This window comes from Terrapene carolina, unplaced genomic scaffold (assembly GCF_002925995.2).
Source record: "Terrapene carolina triunguis isolate 2854851 unplaced genomic scaffold, T_m_triunguis-2.0 Scaffold18, whole genome shotgun sequence".
In the NCBI taxonomy this organism is placed as follows: Eukaryota; Metazoa; Chordata; order Testudines; family Emydidae; genus Terrapene; species Terrapene triunguis.
This window is the reverse complement of record NW_020664369.1, coordinates 1,213,259-1,234,452: the sequence shown is the minus strand read 5'-3', so window position 1 is coordinate 1,234,452 and position 21,194 is coordinate 1,213,259. Positions and strand designations below refer to the sequence as shown.

The following is a 21,194-nucleotide window of genomic DNA, read 5'->3' as shown; positions in this document are numbered from 1 at the left end:
AAACTGCCTTTGCCCTGATGCCACCTCATAGCTAATGAGCTACTTGGAGACCTAGCGCAAGCCAAAGCCCTAGCAGTCCCCAAGCGGGATTCTCAAACTGTGTGTTTCCTTGCCTATCTTGCCAGCAGGGCCTGATCCCATGGTCATGTGCACAGCACACCTTCAGGCTTAGGCCTGCGTGCACGTACACACACACACACACTACATGTTCAGAATACCTAGTAGTTAGGGCACTCACCACATTTAAATCCCCACTCTGCCTAATTTGGAGTAGGGACTTGAACCCAGTTCTGCTTACATCTCAGGTGAGTGCCCTAATCACCGGGCTATTAGGTGTACTGAGCTGGGTTTTTCTCAACCTCTCCTGCTGGAGCTGTTCCACTTTGTATAAAATAATTAAATATTTATTGTAACAGGGACTTGAACCGGAGTCTCCCACCTCCCAGCTAAGTGCCCTGACTTTTGACCTATAAAGTTAGTCTCCCGCTGACTCAGTGAATAGTTAATTATTCATATAAATTGGAACAGCTTCAGCGGGCAACAGAGAGAGAGCGCGCAAGACCTACCCCAGAATACCTCATAGCATGGTGATGCGAGCACTCACCTAGGATTCAGGAGACCTGGGTTATAGTCCCTGCTCTAAATCAGGCTGAGTGGGAACTCAAAGCTGTTTTTCTTACATCCCACAGAAGTGCCCTAACTATTGGGCATTCTGGGCACACACACTTTTTAAAAAAAATAATAATAAGGGGGTCGTTCTATTTTTCTGTGAGAAAGTGCTGCCCTGGTGCAGAGTTCCAGGCAGTGGGAGGCATCTAAGGCCAGATCAATGGGAGGTAGGTACCTAAATACATTTGAAAACCTGGGCTCTAAGCCCCACACTTTTCCTCTGCTATCTTCCGGCAATGAATTCCACAGGCTAACTGTGTATTGTGTGAAAAACTATTTCCTTTATCGGTTATCCTTAAATGTTACATGTTCTGAACCCTTTCACTTTTCCTCCCTTCTGGCTGGCTTAGGCTGCTTCTCACTCTTCTTTCTTAGGGTTTGTCTACACTTAAAATGTGACAGTGGCTCAGCTGTGCTGCTGTAGCACTTCAGTGTAGACACTATCTCTGCCCATGGTAGCTAGGGTCGACAGAAGAATTCTTCCGTCTGACCTAGCACTGTCTACATAGGGACTTAGATCAGTTTAACTACACCACACAGGGGTGCGGACCCGGGTCAAGGCACAAAACATTGAGAGTTGCAATGCCTACGTCCCCTATATAAATCTAGCCTGGGGTGCCTATCTCAGGGGCAGACTAGGGGTAAGGCCTGCAACATAGGCTCCTGGGGCTGGAGCACCCACGGGGAAAAAATAGAGGGTGCTCAGAACCCACTGGCAGCCCCGCAGGTCAGCATCTCTCCCTTCACCCCCAGTGCCTCCCGCCTGCCAGCGGCCCCACCAATTGGCTCCTCCCCTTCCTCACAGTGGCTCCCACCTGCCGTGATCAGCTGTACCATGGTGTGCAGGAGGCACTTGGGGAGAAGGGGGAGGAGTGAGGGCTGGGAAGAGTCAGGGTGCATGAGGGCAGGGCCTTGGGGGAAGGGGTGGAATGGGGGTGGAGTCTGGGGAGGAGTGGGGGGTCAAGCACCCTCCTCCCCCCTGGCACATTAGAAAATCGGCACCTCTGGCCTGCAATGCCTAAGTACCTTTGTGAATCTAGCTCTCAATGTATAGTATAGGCAGTTTACATTAGTTTTAAGGAGACGTATCATACAATCTGAATGCAATCAATTAAGCTGCTAGGTCTTGAATACCCATTATGAAGGCCATATTCAAAGGTGAATCTAAATCTGGAGGGAGTATAAACTGGTGTAACTTACACTTTCTTTCCAGCCCCCCTAAAATATATATTGCAGCAACTTACTTATTTGTTCAATAACTACTTTAAGAACATGCAACATTTACCCCTTCCAGTACATATATCTCTAAATCTGGCCTACTAAGTCTGAGTATAAGGAAGTACAATGAAGTCTAAGTTGGCATAACTAAGTTAGCAGAGAGTCTAGCAGGTGAATGAAGTAATACAGGTAACATAGGAATTGTCAGAATGGCTCAGACCATTGTCCAGTATCCTGTCACCAAAAGTGGCCAGTACTAAGGACATCAGAGGTAGACACAAGAAACTCTAGAGGAGGCAGTGATGGGCTAACTTTCCCTCAGAGGGGGGTTAGCTTATGCCCACAAGCATGACAGTTTGTATCCCTTCCAAAACTCTTGTTAATTTTCAGATATTTATTAGTATAACTCTGTCAGTGTACAATGCTTTGCTGAATCCTGCCAACCTCTTGACCCTAGTGATATCTTCTGGCAATAAATTCCACAGGCTAACTATGTATTGTGTGAAAAACTATTTCCTTTGTCAGTTATCCTTAAACGTTACATATTCTGAAAGCTTTCAGTTTCAATAGACATTTTTTGTTCTTATATTAGGAGTGGTCAGTCTATCTTCTATATACCATTAATTACTAAAGGCAGTACTGCCTATATTTAAGGTTGTCTGATATTTCCCATTATAAGACCCTGTTTTCAAATGCATTTGCTTTTAATTTTGCCAAACTGGTCTGCTAAATTGAGGTGACATTTTCCATGCCACATGACAGCCTCAGGCTAATTTTTATTTTTTAAGTTTCAGCTAAAATAGCTCAGCTGTTTCTGAGAATAAGAATTCATTGTTTTGCCCATGTTAAAAAAGTTCTTACAGCTGTTTAATTAAGAAGCTTTAGTGCCCTCATGCTTTGGAGCAGGGACTTGAAATTTGGCATGGGGTTGGCCTTTGTGTCAAGGATGTGCCTTTTGGCATCCCCATGAAAATCCACCCAAATGTGGCCAAGTTATAACCCTCTGAACATTCTCAGTTCACACATGATCTGTAGAGACTAGTTAGAATTTGACAGGAAAATTCACTGAATGCTCTACCTTCACTGAGCATGCTTCAACCCAGTACTGCAGGAGCTGAGCAAGACCTTCCCTTTGCGATGCTGGAAATCAAATGCCAGCTTTGGCCAAGGTCATAGGCATTAGCTAAGAACTGACAAACTCATATCTGGAAACCAAACCAGCTCACCTGTATGTTAATTTTGTTCAAAATAGGTATTAGTCCTAGAAGAATGTATTTAGTGTTTAGACTCTATGAAATGCTTGTAAGTTGCTGCATGCATTAATCTCATTTGTAACATCTGCATTCCATGCTAAAAGGTAAAATATAAATTTGTTTTATAATTGTAAAATGCCTGCTCTGACCTTGTGAGCTCAGATGGGAAGAGTAGTTCCTCTGCCCATCAAGAAGGACTATGAAGATTTAAAGGGTCATCTAGGAAAAAAAGCTTTGTTGATTGCCCCAGCCACCCAGGAAGAAGTTACGTGCAGGAGCCCTCGTCCCATTGGTTTGAACTCTGGGGGAAGGTCATATAGAGATGCTCACAAGACGAAATGGTGATCTCTTTGTTGTTTGAATTTTCACAGGGCCAGAGACACTAAACTAAGGCAGAAATCCCTAGGAGTTACCCCAGGTCTGCCCTGAAAGACATTTTGAATTGACAGATAACTACATCTCTGTCATCTTTAGGAACTGTAGATGGTAACTCATTTGTGGGTATGTTTGCTTGCTTTAACCTGTAAATTACTCTCTCAATTTTCTTCCTAGCTATTAAACCTTTAGATGGTTTATTACAAGATTGGCTTCAGGTGTTGTCATTGGTGTAGGAGCTAGGGTACCAACTGATCTGGGGTAAGTGACTGGTCTTTTGGGATTGAAAGCAAGCTGATTATTTTGTGGTTTTTGGTGTAAGTGACCATTTATCACTAAGCCAGTTTGTCTCAGTGTCAAGATAGACTGGAGAGCCTAAGGGATCTGTCTGTGACTCCATGGTAAGTGGGCTGTAGCCCATGAAAGCTTATGCTCTAATAAATTTGTTAGTCTCTAAGGTGCCACAAGTACTCCTGTTCTTTTTGCAGATACAGACTAACACGGCTGCTACTCTGAAACATGGTAAGACTGTTATAGTGACCCAGGAATTCAAACTTATTACCAGGTAGGTGAAATCTAATTACAGAACATACCACCAGTTTGGGGTGTCTGCCATGTTTTGGACAGTCTGCCCTGAGGTTGGCACTCTCAGTTGTGAGCCAGTCCAGACAGCATGAAACCCTTTACTTACTCTTCCTGGCTTCTGGGAGGTGTGGCACCATGAACTGGAACTGGATGCAGGGAGATTGTCTCTCCTCTGCTTTCAGTGCCTCCCTCTGCTGGTGTCCAGCCACACTGGAATGCAGAGTGAAGGAAGAGGGGATTACAATAGCCAGAGAGAGAGGAGGGGAGAGGGTGATCCAGCGCTAGAAGGTGGGAGGCAGCAGAAGGGGAGGGAGACCGGAGCTGGTGTGAGAGAGGTGGATAGGAGCAGTTGGTGATGGAAATAAGAAGCAGGACGGAGCGATAGGATAGGGGAAGGGCGGGAGGGCGACAGGTGTCAGGGGAGCAAATTGGACAGAGACAGGCTATGGGCACAGGGGCTGTTAAAGGCTCTTGTGATCAGGGACACATCAGGGATCCTGGTAACGACACTGAATAGGGAAATGGTTATGCTTTTCATTACGGGGTGCTGACTTCAAACGAAAATATGATAAAATAATGGGGGAAGTGCTTTAGAAGAAATTTGGATGCCTTATTTTAATTAAATGCTCTTCCCTGTAATAGCAGATGGAAATCACAAAATCCTGCTGGTGTTCTATGAGATTATTAGTTCTAGATGAAGAGAGTCTTATCATCTAAACTCTGTCTTTAGCGAAACACCACCAAGTACTGTAATATCCATTCCTGCGTGTCGGGGTCCTAGAAGTCATACAGTTAGAAATTGCATTAGCTTATACTCCTGGGACTTCCTGACAAATGATTTTACCAACCATCACATGTCAGTACTTCATCATCTTTGTTTTGTTGCTGCTACTATACAAAATCAATTACATAATTCTGAAATCGGGTGCTTGATATAATGTGATAAAATGTTATCAGTCAGCAGAATCTGCTCATCTCAATCAGTAGACATTAAAATGATGGAAATAAAGCATCCATTGTGCTTCTACAAACTAAAAAAATATATAACATAAGAGAATGAAAGGGGGAGCTAAATCTTCCTCCCAGTGGAATGGCATTGGCATGCCTGAGAGCAGAATTTGGCCTAGAGTTTATAGAGAACAAATTACCTCAAAGTTGGTGGTTAAATTCTGAAGGAATTCAGCTTGTCTGTCTGATCGTGGGAGAGCCCATAATACTTGATCACTGGAAAGAAAAAGACATTCAGAAAAAGCAAAGGCTTGAGTGTGTGCATGGAAACATTCTGTATTGATGTACAAGTCTGAACAGTCCGTCTCAGTCTCAATTGGCTTCTCTGACTTGGGTGCTAGTGGAGCCGAAGGAGGTTCAAGCAATGAAAATGCTGGGCCAGATTCTATCCCCTACTTGGGGTCCCTTTACATTGCTGAAAAGCCCCTGGATCTCCCAAAAACAGAGCAGCCCCCAGCTGATAAAAAGCTGAAGTAGACAGTTCTTACACTGCTCTCCCATAGCCCTAGGGTGTGTCTGGAACCAGCCTGACCTATTTTAGAGCAGCCTGAGCCTGTAAAGGACATCAGGGCTGGTGTATAATTGGTCCCAGGATTAGGAAGCTGCAACTAGCTCTTATGCTGCAGTCCCCAGAGGATGCTGAGTGCAGCAGAGAAACTGGCCCTCTCTCTTTACTTGTTGAGGTCATACTGTGAGCTCCTGATGGCATGTCTTGGATTGCCACAAAATATGAATATGCTCTTCCTTACACATATTAAAGATGCCTCAGCTCTCTTTTCTTCCCAGTGCCCAATCCTGTCCATCTTCCCCTTCCTTTGCTCCCCTCCCCTCCCCTACTCTACTATCTATCTGCCTGCGGGTGGTTTGGAACCCTATATACTACTGACCTGCTCCTCTCTCTCATTCTTTACAGATACTGATACTCATCATCCTGCTTGAAACCCATAGCCAGAGTGGCTAGCTACCTGTTGTGCCGATTAGTGCCCCAGTTGTTCAGTCCAGGGCTAGGTGTCCTTCCTCTGACTGTATCCCTCACCCAAATCAGTGCCTGTTCACCACTGTAGGGAGGGACTGAGACGGGAAGCAGACCAGAGATGTACACACGCTGCTGACTGGGAGTTAAGAAATAACTTTCAACCCCTATGTAAGTGCAGAACAGTGGTGGTTTGAATGCACCCTTATCAGGGAATTAGGAGAAGTTTGAAATAACATGTGTGTATCAGTGATGCCAAGGGTTGGCTGTCCTTAAGAGTGAGATTTACAGCCCCAAAGAGTCAGGTGGTCTGTTAGGTCATTGCTTAAGACAGGGACTCTCATCTTTGATCCTTGGCAACATCCAATAGTCCAGGTTTTTAATCCAATCAGCACTTAATAGTTTGTTTTAAAATGTGCACTGTTTAATATTGCATATGGAACACTTAAATGTCCTCATTCATAGTAAGTCTAGGGCATGTGAGAACTCTAGATGCAGTGTAAAACAGTGGATTTTAATAAAAACAATTATTTGCTGGTTGGAACAAAAACCTGGATGGTTGACAATCCCTGAGACATGAATTTGTCCAGTGTGGTTTAAATTTTGAACTGTATTTTGCAAAACCCGCCATCTTTTGATCAAGTCCTGCTCATTTTTTGGGCGAACTCAGATTTTTTTTGACCGCCAAGTATTCACACACAAAAACAACCTCCCCACCCCATCCACGTAACTTCTTCTCTCCTCTTGCGCACGTATAGAACGCGGGCTTGTAGTTTCTATGATTACCACAGTACACAAGTTTGGAAAGTGGCTTTCCAAGCTCTAAGCCCTGTGCCTGTGGCCCTAGATATATTGTTGTCTCTTACAGTGCCTGAGTAAAACTATTTTAAATCTTTATATATTTATTCAAAATGAATGGGATAAGCTTAGGAATCTGTGTGAGAGTGAGATAGCTTGCTAATGAATGAGTCTCACACCCAATGAAAAAGACTTGACATGTCTGGTGTATAAGTAGGTATGGGGAGCGGGGAGAGGAGCCAGTGCAGGTCTGAGCCCCATTTCCATTTTCTTGGAGTAGAAGTGGTTGACCCAGAAACCCCATGGAGTTGGTGACAGTGCATGAAGCAAGCTCTTGAAGGATGACTGACCACACCATTTCAGAAAATTGCCCTTAAAACAAAACAGACAGGGCTCTCAAAACATGTAGTTTTAATCTGTGGATCATGATTGTCACAACCCACTGTTATGATTTATTTCTAGCTGTGACCTGACTGAGGCTAGCAACCAAGTGATTTATCATTTCTGCTTTTAGCTGTGCTCCACACAATCACTGTTGTTTCTCAGGCAGAACCAACAATGTGCCAGCCTTTTCCCCTCCCCCCACCCAATCATACGAGAGAGAATCAAACAGCAATCAGAGTTATGAAGCGCTGGCTACTTGCCCACTTCTCAGGGCAAGTGCACTACATAACTTGTGACTGGGGTTGTTTTGAAAAGGAGCTTGTCTCCTGGTGCTGCTATCTACCATGGGAGTTAATTTTACAAAGGGTGCCTGAACTGGGCTGCCTGCATGTGACTTCTTCATGTAGTTTCCATTGCTCACTATAGTGCAAAGTATTACAATGAGGTGACTGTTGTGTATTCATACCACTATCTTCTGTTGGATGGAATCAGAACTGCTCAGCTGACTGTTATAGGCATTAAATTAGTCAATAGTTAATGGAGATTCTCCTATAACTTATGTTGGAGGGGCCTGTGCTTTTGGAGCATAAGGATCTGAGTTCTGTCCTTACTGCTGTTGTGAAATTTGAGATACTATGGTGTGCACCCTGGAGACAATTGTAAAATCCTACTGATAGATTTGGAGGACAGGAACTGAGAATTCTTATCCTAGACCCTCTCCAATCTGGCTTCTGTCACTTTCCCATAACTGAAACCACTCTCGCCAAAGTCTCTAATGACCTCTTCCTAGCCAAATCTAGAACTAGTACCCCATCCTCATCCTCCTTGACGTGTCAGCTACCTTTTACATCATTGAACATGCTTTTCTTCTTGAAACTCAGTCCTCCCTGGGCTTCCATGACTTTGTTCTCTCCTGGCTTTCCTCCTATATCTCTAGTTGCTTTTCAGTGTGTCTATCAAGGGATCCTCCTCATCCCCCCTCCAACTTCCTATGGGTATTCCATAGGGCTCTGTCCTTGGTCCCTTTTTCATCTTTCTCTGCACCTTCGCTCTGGGTAATCTTATGTGCAAAGACAAATTCAACTACCATTTCCATGCTGACAACTCACAGATCCCTCTCTACTCCAGACCTGTCTCCTTCTGTCCAAACTAAAATTTCAGACTGTTTCTTTGACATCTTCTCGTGGATGTCTAGTTGCCAATTCAAACTCAAAACAGAGCTCTTAATCTTCCCCGCAACCTTTCCCCACTATCTCCTTTCTCAATAATTGTGGACACCACCACCATTCTGCCTGTCATTCAGGCCTGTAACCTGGGTGTCATCTTTGACTCAGACCTCTCTCTAGATCATCAAGTCTATGTATAAATCATGCAGATTCTTTCTGGATAGCATATCTATGATATGGCCTTTCCTATCAATCTACACAGCTAAAGCTCTCATCCAATGTTTTCATCATCTCATGTCTCAATTATGGCAACATCCTTTTCTCTGGTCTTGATAAATGCAGTATTGCCCCACACATATTTATTCAGAATGCTGCTACAAAGATCATTCTGCTAATCAATTGCATTGACTATGTCAATCTTCTCTTTGCATCCCTCCATGGAGTTTGCCTTCTCTATCTCTTGAAACATGAACTACTTGTCTTTAGTTTCAAGGCCCTTCATGCCTATGCCTACCTATCATTTCTCCTCTGATCGGCCATCACCCACTTGTTAAATTTTCAAACACCTTCAGTATTTCTCTCATGTTGTCCTTCATGCTTGGGAGCTGCTCCTTGTAAACATCAGCAAAGCTACTTTATTATCCACCTTCACATCCCTCTTTAAATCTCATCTTTCCAGTGATGACTACAAAAAACTTGGCAACGGCCAGACTCTGATGTGCTGAGAGACCACTGTCAGTCATGCTGCCCACTATTGTCTCATTATGTTCTTGTACTCAGGGCTAGCTTTAGGCCGATTCCCCCGATTCCGCGGAATCGGGCCCCATGCCTAAGAGGGCCCCGCGCCTTAGGCACCTTTTTAATTTTTAATTTTTTTTTACATACCCGGTGGCGGTCCGGGTCTTCGGCAGCACTTCGGCAGCGGGGGGTCCTTCACTCGCTCTGGGTCTTCAGCGGCATTTAGGTGGCGGGGGGGCTGGAGCAAGTGAAGGACGCCCCACCGCTGAAGTGCCGCCGAAGACCCGGACTGCCGCCGGGTATTCCAATCGGGCCCCACAGTTCCTAAAGCCAGCCCTGCTTGTACTCCCTCATCAGTCAGTCTGTATCCATGTGTTGTCATTTATCTTCTACATAGATTGCAAGCTCTCTTTTTGTTCTGTTTGTACATTGCCTAGCATAAAGGAATCCTGGTGTACAACTAGGTCTCTTGGGCACCATAATACAAATAGTAAATAAGAATAACAGGTGGCCAGGGATTTGTTACAGCTTCTTCCTGGCAGCCATGAGTGTCCTTAATCTCACCAAATATGTGTCTTGCTTTCCTCCACTACTCATGGCTTGTATATTTCACACATAAAATTGTCCCTCATGACTAGGAATTGAGATATTTCATGACAATGGAGAACAGAGTTATGAACAATGGAGTCTGTTCCCTTCCACACACCTTTTAGGTGCTGTAAAACAGTCTCCACCTTTATCCCCTCCCTAAAACAGTTCAGTGAGATGGACACATTCCAGTGTTGACAACTTTCATGATCTTATCACTAGTCTTGCAGTATTTGGCATTTTTCTTAAAGGTCTACCTTCTGGAATCATGCTACAGGCTTTGTGGTTACAGAGAAAAGCCTGGAAATGTGATCCCTAAATGCTCTGACACCAGTAGTCAAATAAAATGTATTAGTTTTGAAATCTCACAACTTTTCAGCCAATTTCAATGTTTTTAGGGGACCTGACTCATGATTTTTGAACACTTGGGGTTGGAAATACTGCATTTCTTCTGACTACGTCAAATCTTAACTATTCTGTTTAAACATTTAAAAAAAGCTTCCACTGCTGTAAATTGGTGTAGCTCCATTGACTTCACCCAAAGGTTATTTTAATGAGCCTGTCCACTTCCTTCCCTATTTATCCCATTGTGTATAACCAGTTGTAACCTGTATTTAGGTAACCATTTGAAAATGTGATTACAACACAAAGTAATAAAAACAATCTTGTGTTTAGGGGACAAGACTAGGAGCCAGAAGACCTGGATCTAGCTTCTATTCCCAGTTCTGCCACAAACTTTTAGTGTGAACCTGAGTAAGTCACATAAGAGTGTTGTGAGGTTTAATTCATTAATATTTGTGTAGCGGTTTGATATCTTCTGATGGTGGGTGCTATTTAATCATGATTATTTTTGTTACTGGGTTTGCTCAATATAGTTACAAGCTGCATTATCTTTTTATCTCCACATATCACAGTGTTTCAGGTTTTAAAACCATCTGAATATTAGAAAATATAATCTTTTTGGCTGTTTTTGTTTCTGGCATCTGTTTTCATGTTTTTACTAGAGCTTTTTGGTTTCAGGCCATTTCTGAGGTTTATCAATAGGTAGCAATAAAGCTGCTTCTCAGATGTCATACAAGGATGAAATGGTTATTCGAAAATGAATTATGGCAGGAAAAAACAACCATAAAAACTCTTTTAGAAAGAAAACAGATTGTTAGCACTTTCAGAAATGGTTTCTATTTCCACTTCAAGAAGTAATTCATTTAAAGCCTTGTTTTAAGGCAAATGAAGCAAATTATTTTTTCCCATTAAGCTTAAGTGTGCCATTTAACTGCATTCCAGAGCACTGACTGAACAGAATTGATTTGCACTTAGACCAAAAAGAATAGTTTTAATATGATTAAAAACATAGGATTTATGGTTGCAAAGGAGACATATATTAATTTCATTGCCTACGTCATCTATATATTATATTGATCTATACATCCAATTACAAATACAATAAATAACCTTAGATCTTTGTAAAATGTTTGTTTATACCAGTAGGAGATATTATGGTTCAGCCAGACAGCCTTCCATACCCACACCCACTAAAATACAGATAGCACCAGGAGTTTGTTACCTTTGAAAAGTGAAGACATGCTTCTGTTGAATGCAGATAGCTAGGGTGACAAATAGAAGGTAAAACTTCATCTCAACAGCATCTGCCATGAAATCAAGTGCAGTTAGAGGAGCCAAGGGTTCAGGACCTACACCATTGATTTCTAAAACCATTATTTGAAGAGTGGTTAAAATTTAATACTGTCACTCTTCTCTGTCCCCCGCTTCCTGTGGTTGAATAAATGTGACTTAATTCCTGTGGGAGATTCTGTTCATACTGATGAAGCAAATACTAGAAGGGACATGGTACATTTTAATCATTTTCATATTGACAAGTCACTTTGTCTTCTGAGCTTTTAAATCATTTTATTGTGGCTACAAAACTCGGGCCTAAACAAAAAAGCCACATTGATGCCTAAATTTGTTAATGTTATCATTCTATACAGCATACAGGAAATCATGGTCTAATGTGAAACAGGGATGGTGCTCTCAGTCCCAACAGAAGCAGATAGATATCCATGTTATTCTCTCACTACTCCCAGATCAGGATTGGAACACATCTCCTAGTCCTGCTTCCACCACAGCTGACCTTGCCCACTTTTGGTGCTGCATTGGCCAACTCCAGCAGAGCGGGGACCGTGGGCTACTTGCATTGCTGCACCCCCTCTCTTGGGAGATCTTCCTTCGCTGATCCCCAAAGCCTGGTGGAAGCCGGGTCGTGAATCAGGCCCTGGAGGTTTAGCTTTGTGATGGAAGTACTAACTGTTTTGCATAGGATTCCTCCTGTCTTACAATCCAGAGAGGAGCACTGGTGCTTTCTGCTTTTAGGCCCAGTGAGACTGAGAGGGGGAAATATAGAAACAATAGTGCTTCACATGAAAAGTAAAGGCCCAAAACTTTTCCTGTATCTTTGTTAGTTGCTTCATGTAATACTTGAAGTAAGATAGGTGATGATACAGGGGTGAAGAACCCGAGGATCAATGGGGAGCAGCAGGGGATAGACTTCTGAGTTATATTCTCAGCTTTGGTAGTGGTCTGTGCCTAAGTTTACCTATATAAATACATGTAATAATATGTACCTCCCTCAAAGGAATGGTGTGAACCTTAATTCATTAATGTTTCCAAAGTGCTTGAAGATCCTCAGATGAAAGCTGTATAGACATGCACAGTATTATTTAACAAAAACAGTTGAGTCTTTTAAACTAAGGACATTTCTTGAATGTATCATAAGACAAATGATGGATCCCAACACAGCCAAAAATGAAAATAAGCCAAAGGAAAATACCTCTAATGTGTCAGTAAAAATACATGAATCATAAAAAAGACCCTGAATTACAAAAGAAGGGCAAGACTGGTTGAGCAGGACATAGGAAATGAAAAATAATTACTAATAATAAAAAGAATCACTACAATGCCACCCATTACTGCCTAGATTTCGAAGTCCCTTTTTTATCTTTTCTAAACTTTGTACAAATAACTATCAGCTTCTAGTAAGTTACGCAAACAGTTCTCAGATAAGGAAGCAGTGAGCACTCTGCCATAGTGGTTGATGTTTAAACCAATGGTTCAAGTGCTCCTCTGTCATAAGAAAAGCTGCCTGCTGCATTGAGACCAGGTTTCCAGAGGGCCCTGGATAAATCAACAATTTCTCTGTAGAAATAATGGTCTCTCTTCATTTTGAAATGCGTAGCAAAGTAGAATATTGGAGGATTGTGCAATCTGAAGACTGAGCTTCAAAGCACATGACGATGTAGCAGGGACCCTAGGAAATAATGTATTATAGTCATCCAGACTATTAATTTATGTAGTTAGCTGATTGATTAATTGATAAAAGTACCCATCACCACAGTCTCTAGTCATTGTATTAGTTATAGAAACAACAACTTACTGGACAATAACACTAAAGAGTCTTATTCCACTGTGAAACCAGAGCCTCTTACCTACACACACAAACATCACTCCGAAGGCACTCCTAGGTAGGCAAAAAAATAATTTGTTTCACAAGATTCACTTGACACTAGAAAGTCTTGTTGCTCTCTGTCAATGGTTACTAGACTAACTGTACTTCTGAGCTCTCCTGGTTTTTTTGAGTGCACCCTCCTCAGGTCTCAGGCCTTAAGATGTCTCCTCTCTCTTGGGATGGAATCATGTGATTCTCTCACTCTCAGAATCTGCCCTGGGCTGCAGTCCCCTGTTCTCAACCACAACTATGTCATGAGGCCTGATTTATTTTCAATGTGTGCATTTCTGGTCCCACTGAGAGCAATGACAGTGATAACCAGTCACCAGACAGCCTTCTTAAAGCAGAGTATTATTTATTTAGAACCAAAGCATTTAAGAAGCAAATAGATATTAAAATAATAAACCAGTCTATTGGCATGCCTGCCTCTCCCTAAGCCTTGCCGTCCCCTGGATCTGGGAAAGCCCAGCTTCTTTAGAACCTCTGTCAGTCTCTGACAACTGACCTCTCCCTTTCTTTCCTGAGAAGGGCTTTTTAATTGTTTTGTGTCCTTTTGCTCTCTCAGCTCCCAGTCTGGCAAAACCAGGCTTGCATCTGCATTGGAGACACAATATAGGATCCCCAGAGCGAATAGCTTTCCCCATTATCTTTGAAGGTATGTTGGAGATTGCTTAGTTAGATCTATTGCGGTTCTTTCCTGCTTACTCATCCAACAACTCTCATAGAGTTAAATTGATATAGGCATATAATAAACATTCCACTAGCCTCATCTAGTTTTACAGTCTGCCTCAATAACAAGGCCATATATACCACTTTCATAATATTATTACACTATTCCTAGATTAATTAGATCAGTGTTTCTCAAACTGGGGTCGCCACTTGTGTAGGGAAAGCCCTGGCGGGCCGGGCCAGTTTGTTGACCTGCCCCGTCTGCAGGTCCGGCTGATCACAGCTCCCACTGGCCGCAGTTTACTGCTCCAGGCCAATGGGAGCTGCTGGAAGTGGCGCGGGCCGAGGGACTTACTGGCCGCCGCTTCCAGCAGCTCCCATTGGCCTGCAGCGGCAAACCGCGGCCAGTGGGAGCAGCAATCGGCCGGACCTGCGGATGGGGCAGGTAAATAAACCGGCCCGGCCCACCAGGGGCTTTCCCTACACAAGTGGCGACCCCAGTTTGAGAAACACTGAATTAGATGAATCTGTGAGAGGCTGTGGCTTCATGCTCATTAGCATAGAATCATAAAAAACGTGGGGCTAGAAGGGATCTTGAGAAGTCATCAAGTCCAGCACCCTGCACTGTGGTAGGACCAAGTAAACCTAGACTATCCCTGATAGGTGTTTGTCCAACCTGTTTTTAAAAACCTCCAGAGATGGGGATTCCAAAACCTCCCTTCGAAGTCAATTCCAGTACTTAACTATCCTTATAGTTAGAAAGTTTTTCCTAAAGTTTAAGGTAAATCTCCCCTGCTGCAGATTAAGTTCATTACTTCTTATCCTACTTCTAGTTGACATAAAGAATAATTGATCACATCCTCTTTTATAACAGCCTTTAACATATTTGAAGACTGTTATCAGGTCCCCTCTCCCTTTTCTTTTCTCAGGACTAAATATGCCCAGTTTTTTTAACCATTCCTCATAGGTCATGTTTTCTAAATCTTTTATCATTTATGTTGCTCTCCTCTGGACTCTCCAATTTATCCACATCTTTCCTAAAGTATGGTGCCCAGATCCGGACACAGTATTCCAGTTGAGGCCTCACCAGCACCGAGTAAAATGGGACAATTGCCTCCTATGTCTTACCTCCTGTTAATACCCCTAACAATGATATTTGCCTTTTCCCCCTCTATGTAGAAGACCTATACTTTTCTTCATCTGTCTCTTTCTCCCAGTGTATTTATAGAACCTCTTCTTATTGCCTTTTACGTTCCTTGCTAGGTGTAAACTAATTTTGTGTCTTAGCCTTTCTGATTTTATCCCTACATACTTGTGCAATTCTTTTGTACACCTTAGTAATTTGTCTGTTTCCATTCTTTGTTGGATTCCTTTATTATTTTCAGATCATTAAAGAGCTCCTCATGGAGCCATATTGATCTCTTACTATCCTTTCTGTCTTTCCTTCACATTAGCATAATTTGAATTTGTGCCTTTAATATTGTGTCCTTGAGGAACTGCCAGCTCTTCTGAACCCGTTTATCCCTTAGCTTTTCTTCCCATGGGACCTCTCTCACTCTGAGTTTGTTAAAGACTGCTTTTTTGAACTCCATTGTCCTTATTCTGCTACTCTCACTTCTTCCTTTCCTTATAACCATGACATCTGTCATTTCATGATCACTTTCACCCAAATTGCCTTCCACCTTCACATTTGCAACCAATTTTTCTCTGTTGGTCAGAATCAAGTCTAAAATGGCTGTCCCCCTGGTTACTTCCTCCATTTTCTGAAACAAAAAGTTGTCCCCTTTCCCACCTCTGGTATTATTAATTATTAATTTATATTATTATTATCAGTGGGGAAAAATAACTAGCTGCTCTCCATTTTATATGACGGAAAGGACAATGACTAAAGTCTAATTAAACTCTGATCTCCACTGTCCTCCATACTATGCAGCATAATGCTGTTGTTCATGAACCACGGAAAGATGCAATTAGTTTAACAGCCTTTTATTATGAGTGCAGCAGAACAGAATTAGAACTCAATTTAAAAGTCTCCCTCTCAAATTCATTCAGCCATTAACGCCACACCATCTTTCAGTTTTTCCATGGCATATAATTGATAAATTATTTCTCCCTCCACACCTCTGCTCCTCATCTTTATTCATGATCAGTTCATCTCCACAGGATACTGTGATCATTTACATACATGGGCAATGTCACCAACTTCTGTCATCTTGTTGAGGAAACAATTTGCAGCCTATCAAACCAGTGAAATAAGAAACTCTTGAGTATGTCTGAATCAATACGATTCTGTAATTCACTTCTGGCTAAATCTTGGTCCTACTGAAGTCAATTGGACCAGGAATTAGCTTTTACATTGGGTTGTCTGCTCCCAGTACCAAGAGCAGTAGTCAGTCATTAGCAACGTGTCCTCGGAAACAGCCCTCGCAGATGCACTTTTATATTTTCCTTAATTCTTGCTTTTTTCTTAATTTTTGACATGCTGTATTTTTTTAGTTGAAAAAATAAATAGAATAATCATAAATAATGGAATCAGCCACAAACAGGAAAGATCATTTTAAGAAAGGAAAGATCTGTCACGTGACTGGGACTCGGGCAGTCATTCTTAGTGGTTGGAGCAGGAGTCTGTAGCTAGGAATCAGAGCCCAATGTCAGTGCCAGGGTCAGAGGACAGAGCCAAAGATTAAAGCCGGAGTCAAGAGCCAGGAGTGAGGCCCCAGATCAGAACCGGTTTCAGAGCCCATAGTCAAAGTCAGAGATCAGGAATCAGAGCCGAGGATCAGAACCGGGTTACCTGGAGTGAGTCAAGGCAGGGGCACGGCTGGGTCCATGCAGGACGAGAAACAAGCAGGCTCAGGAGCAGTCACAACTGTGGGCAAATGCTTTGAACAGCCACTGAACTGCTGCTGCTGCTGGGCTTAAGAGCCGGTCTGCTGACTCTTCCAACTGATCAGGCACTTGTCAGGTTACCCGGAGACTGGCTCTGCTGTAGGCCCTGATTCCTGACGAAATCCTTAGGATTCACCTCAGTGTTTCTGCTTTCTAGAAAGCTGTAATTTGAGTTGAGACTAGCTAAGGGCTGGTCTACACTGGTGGGGGGATCGATCCAAGATACGCAACTTCAGCTACGCGAATAGCGTAGCTGAAGTCGAAGTATCTTGGATCGAATTACCTGGGGTCCACACGGCGCGGGATCGACAGCCGCGGCTCCCCCGTCGACTGCTACCGCCGCTCGCTCTGGTGGAGTTCCGGAGTCGACGGTGAGCGCGTTCGGGGATCAATATATTGCGTCTTAACGAGACACGATATATCTATCCCAGATAAATTGATTGCTACCCACCGATACGGCGGGTAGTGAAGACGTACCCTAAGAAAGGAGGCAACGTCATTGTTGATGCTGAATCATAGCTGGAGAGTTCCTCAGAAGGAAATAGACATCATGGACTAATTTTTTAAAAACAGTCTCCAGTTTTTGACTGCAGTTTTGTGCCTGCTGCTGTTAGTAGACTGATGCCCAGCTGCTTCAGCAACAGGCATATTAGAACTGCCATAGATATGCAGTGTCTATCTGTCTGATCTTTTATTTTGCTGTGACACTCTTAGTACCTTCCCCAGACCTGAAGAAGAGCTCTGTGTAGCTCGAAAGCTTGTCTCTTTCACCAACAGGAGTAGGTCCAATAAAAGGTATTACCTCACCCACCTTGTCTCTCTAATATCCTGGAGTCGACACAGCTACAACAACACTGCATAGATATGCAATAGACAGGTGGATGGATGAATGCTGGAGATGCAAATGAGTATTTGCATAAGTACGTGACCACATCAATTGTTCAGATGGTTAGCTATCTAACTGCCATCAATTGCACCTGCACCTGTTTATATCTGTTGAAGGTACATATTTGGAGGGGAGGTTGGGGCCCCTTTCAAAAGTGTGGCTCTGTGTTAGCAAGACAGTCTTGCCCTCTAGGATGATAACATTTAAAGATATCTTCAGAAAGGTTTTTAAATGTTTAAAATTTCTCCCTGCACTGCTTTTTTTTTTAAAGTTTGTTTAGATTGGACATTCTTCAGGGCACACTTTAGTCACAACCACAATCTAAGTATATAATAATAATATCATCTCACATATAGGATCACAGAGTTACAAAGTTCACACTTTTGCAACAGACCCACACAAACCTTCTGTATATCCTAATGTGACCCAGGGAACCTCTTGATGCCAACTGGTTGAGGACACATGGGGTGAACAGAGATCCCCTAAGTCAGGTGTATATATATACATGTTAGTTCACCAAAGGGTGGCATGTGAGGTCTCTACCAAGAGCCAGTAGCCTCCAGGTCATCATAATCATTGTGAAATGTATGTAAAGATAATACACCTCTACCTCAATATAACGCTGTCCTCAGGAGCCAAAAAAATCTTACCGCGTTATAGGTGAAACCGCGTTATATCGAACTTTCTTTGATCCGCCGGAGTGCGTAGCCCCGCCCCCCCCCCGGAGTACTGCTTTACTGCGTTATATCCGAATTCGTGTTATATCGGGTCGCATTATATCGGGGTAGAGGTGTATTGAAGAAATTGTGTATTGATACTGAAAATTACGTTCTTAAGGTAAGGCAGGTCATCAGAAGGTGGCATGCCTTGGACAGGTTCCTTCTAGGCAGTGTGCAGCAGATGCTTATCTCCCTATCTGGTCATTATGTATTGTCCATTGTGTGGTTTAGCTGCAAACTGAGCCTGATGCTAATCAAAAGATTGCTAAATGGACAACAAAGGAAGCCACAGGAAAACCCAATCAGTGGGAGGGGCAGGGGGAAGGGAGGATGAGGGGGTCCTGTTTATGAAAAAGAATAAAGGACCATCCTGCTATATCTAAGGCCCAATAGACTCCTGGCGTCTTTCATCAAGGAGGCAAGCTGACATTATGCCTTGTCTCATGAATGGAAGATCATATCAAGCCTGGCTGTAAATCGCTGGAAGCACCTTGGTTGAGCATTGCTCTATAAGACATGAAAGTATCTAGTTAGGTAAGTCTAGAATGCAACTTATGATTTTATTTTATATGTAACCATTTGTTTCCAATACTTCTACCTTCTGTCACTTGAATCTCTACACAGTCCTTTGTTAAATAATCTTTTACTTGTTTTCCCTAAAAACATATCTAAGTGCTATGTGTCAAATGGAGCGATGATCTGAGGTAGAACTGGTAAGCTGGGGTGCACTGCTTCTTTGGAAGAGGTAATCTGTGAATACCGCATGTGTCCAGTGGACCAGGGGATAGACGCTCCAGAGAGATGCTCAGCGGGCTCCGTGGTTGGTGTGTGCCTACCGCTAACCTGTAGAGAGAGAGTATGGGGCCTCTGTAGGCCTAGAAGAGAGAGCTTGTGTTGCCCGTGGCTGCTGGAGTCAGGGACCTGACCCACAGCAGGCACAGACAAGACTTCCTCATGTTCAGGGCAGGTGGTTGCGAGGTGGCTCACAACCCTGGGTACCCCTGGGAAGCGTCATACCTAGCAAAGTCACATAAGCTACTGATGCAGAATTCTGGGACTTTTGAACACATTTTTGAAAGTTACGGGCTACATCCTGTGGGTTCCACACATGGAATGAAAGCAAGATATAGCCCATGTTGTACAAATTGTCATAGTCAGCAATAGAGTCACCTTTACTTTGATTATTGCAGCATCTCTTAGAGATGGGCCCAAGCTCAGATCTGGATTCATATCTGAATTACCCCGAAGTTTGAACACATTAGAAACCAGAATCTAATGTTCTGATTTGGCCCTGCCATAGGTATGGGCCAGTTGTAAAGTTAATATCTGGATCCAAACTTTACCAAACTTCAGAGGGGGAACAAAATGTTGCAGAACTAGAGTTCTGGTTTGACGTCATTATAATGTAGATATACACCTTGGTACAGCCACAGTAAAACATAGCAAGCATCCATCCAATTTGGTATTCTGTTTCTGAAAAAAGCCAGGACCACATGATTTAAAGCAAGGTGTAAAATCCTCATAATGCACCTAATTATGCTCTACTATACCATGGGGGAACATTTATTTCTGACTCCATCTGGTGATCAGATTATGCCCTGGAGCATGCTGATTGAGCCCTTGTAATTTTCATCCTAGCTAGTGCAACTGCTGATGCTCTATTCTTATTCATATAAACATCTAAGCCTTTTTGAATCTTTCCAAATTATGATGACTTGTGCACTGAAAATCAATCATGAAACAATTTACAAAGCCAGCTTGCTTTGGAAGTGAAGACTAAAAGACATCTGGTGCCTTTTGGGGAGATAGAAAAGTAGGGAGAAAGAGACAATGAAAAGTTCAGAATTTCTGTGCCATGATCAAAATGCCGTGGAATGATACCTTTCAGTAACCACTAAGAGCTTCATTCCGTGCCACATTTACCAGTCCATCAAAGCAAAACCTCAAACACCACCTGAGTCCATCAGCAAAAAGCTAGCGAGGTCCCATTTTCTGTATGTGAAAGTGAAAATATTTATAAAATTCTACAAGAATGTAGCTATTCCAGGTTTATTTTTCACATAAGATTATAAAATGTTAGAGATGAAAGATCTGCTGGGTCATCTAACTATATTGCCTTGACAATGCAGTATTGTAGCCGATTGCACACGGATAGGTGCTAATTTTTTGTCCAGGTTTAAATATCCCAAGTGAAGGGCTTCCACTGCTCCCCATGGGAGACGGTTCCACAGTTGTATGGTTACATACACACATATTTGTGTTAAAACTCCAGCTAGATGTATTGCCATCTGGTGGTTAGTTTGCTCTACTGCATTGTTAGTATTGGGAGCATTAGAGAGCTGATAGCAAAGCATTGGAGTATCACAGTGGAGTCCGTGAGTGGCCTTGGCATGCTGTTTGAGCTAGAGAGTAAAGGAGTAATGTTCTGGGCTCTTCACTGGACCTGCTGAAACACATATGCAAACTTATCTCTTTTTCAAAGGAAGCTTTTATTTGGAACTTGCCCTGATTTTTTAGTAGGTTTGTAAAATAAGGTTTAAATAGGTTTGTTTAAGCAGAGAACTCACATGAACATCATTTGGGGATGTATTAGCAGGAGTGTTGTAAGCAAGTCACGAGAAGTAATTCTTCCACTCTACTCCACACTGATTAGGCCTCAGCTGGAGTATTGTGTCCAGTTCTGGGCGCCACATTTCAGGAAAGATGTGGACAAATTGGAGAAAGTCCAGAGAAGAGCAGCAAAAATGATTAAAGGTCTAGAAAACATGACCTAT

At 42.8% G+C, this 21,194-nt stretch overlaps 1 protein-coding gene across 1 annotated transcript in view; it reads right to left on the bottom strand.

The window, feature by feature from the left end:
* The window catches only part of LOC113406755 (carboxypeptidase B2-like), a 31,930-nt gene extending 20,479 nt beyond the window's left edge, over positions 1-11,451 (bottom strand). The window contains exons 1-2 of the mRNA XM_026653375.1: positions 11,320-11,451; positions 5,249-5,324 (exon numbers count right to left, since the gene is read on the bottom strand). Of these exons, the coding sequence (XP_026509160.1) occupies positions 5,249-5,324; positions 11,320-11,408 (165 nt within the window). The 5' untranslated portion in view covers positions 11,409-11,451. The remainder of the gene's footprint in view (positions 1-5,248; positions 5,325-11,319) is intronic.
* Between the last annotated feature and the right edge of the window lie 9,743 nt (positions 11,452-21,194).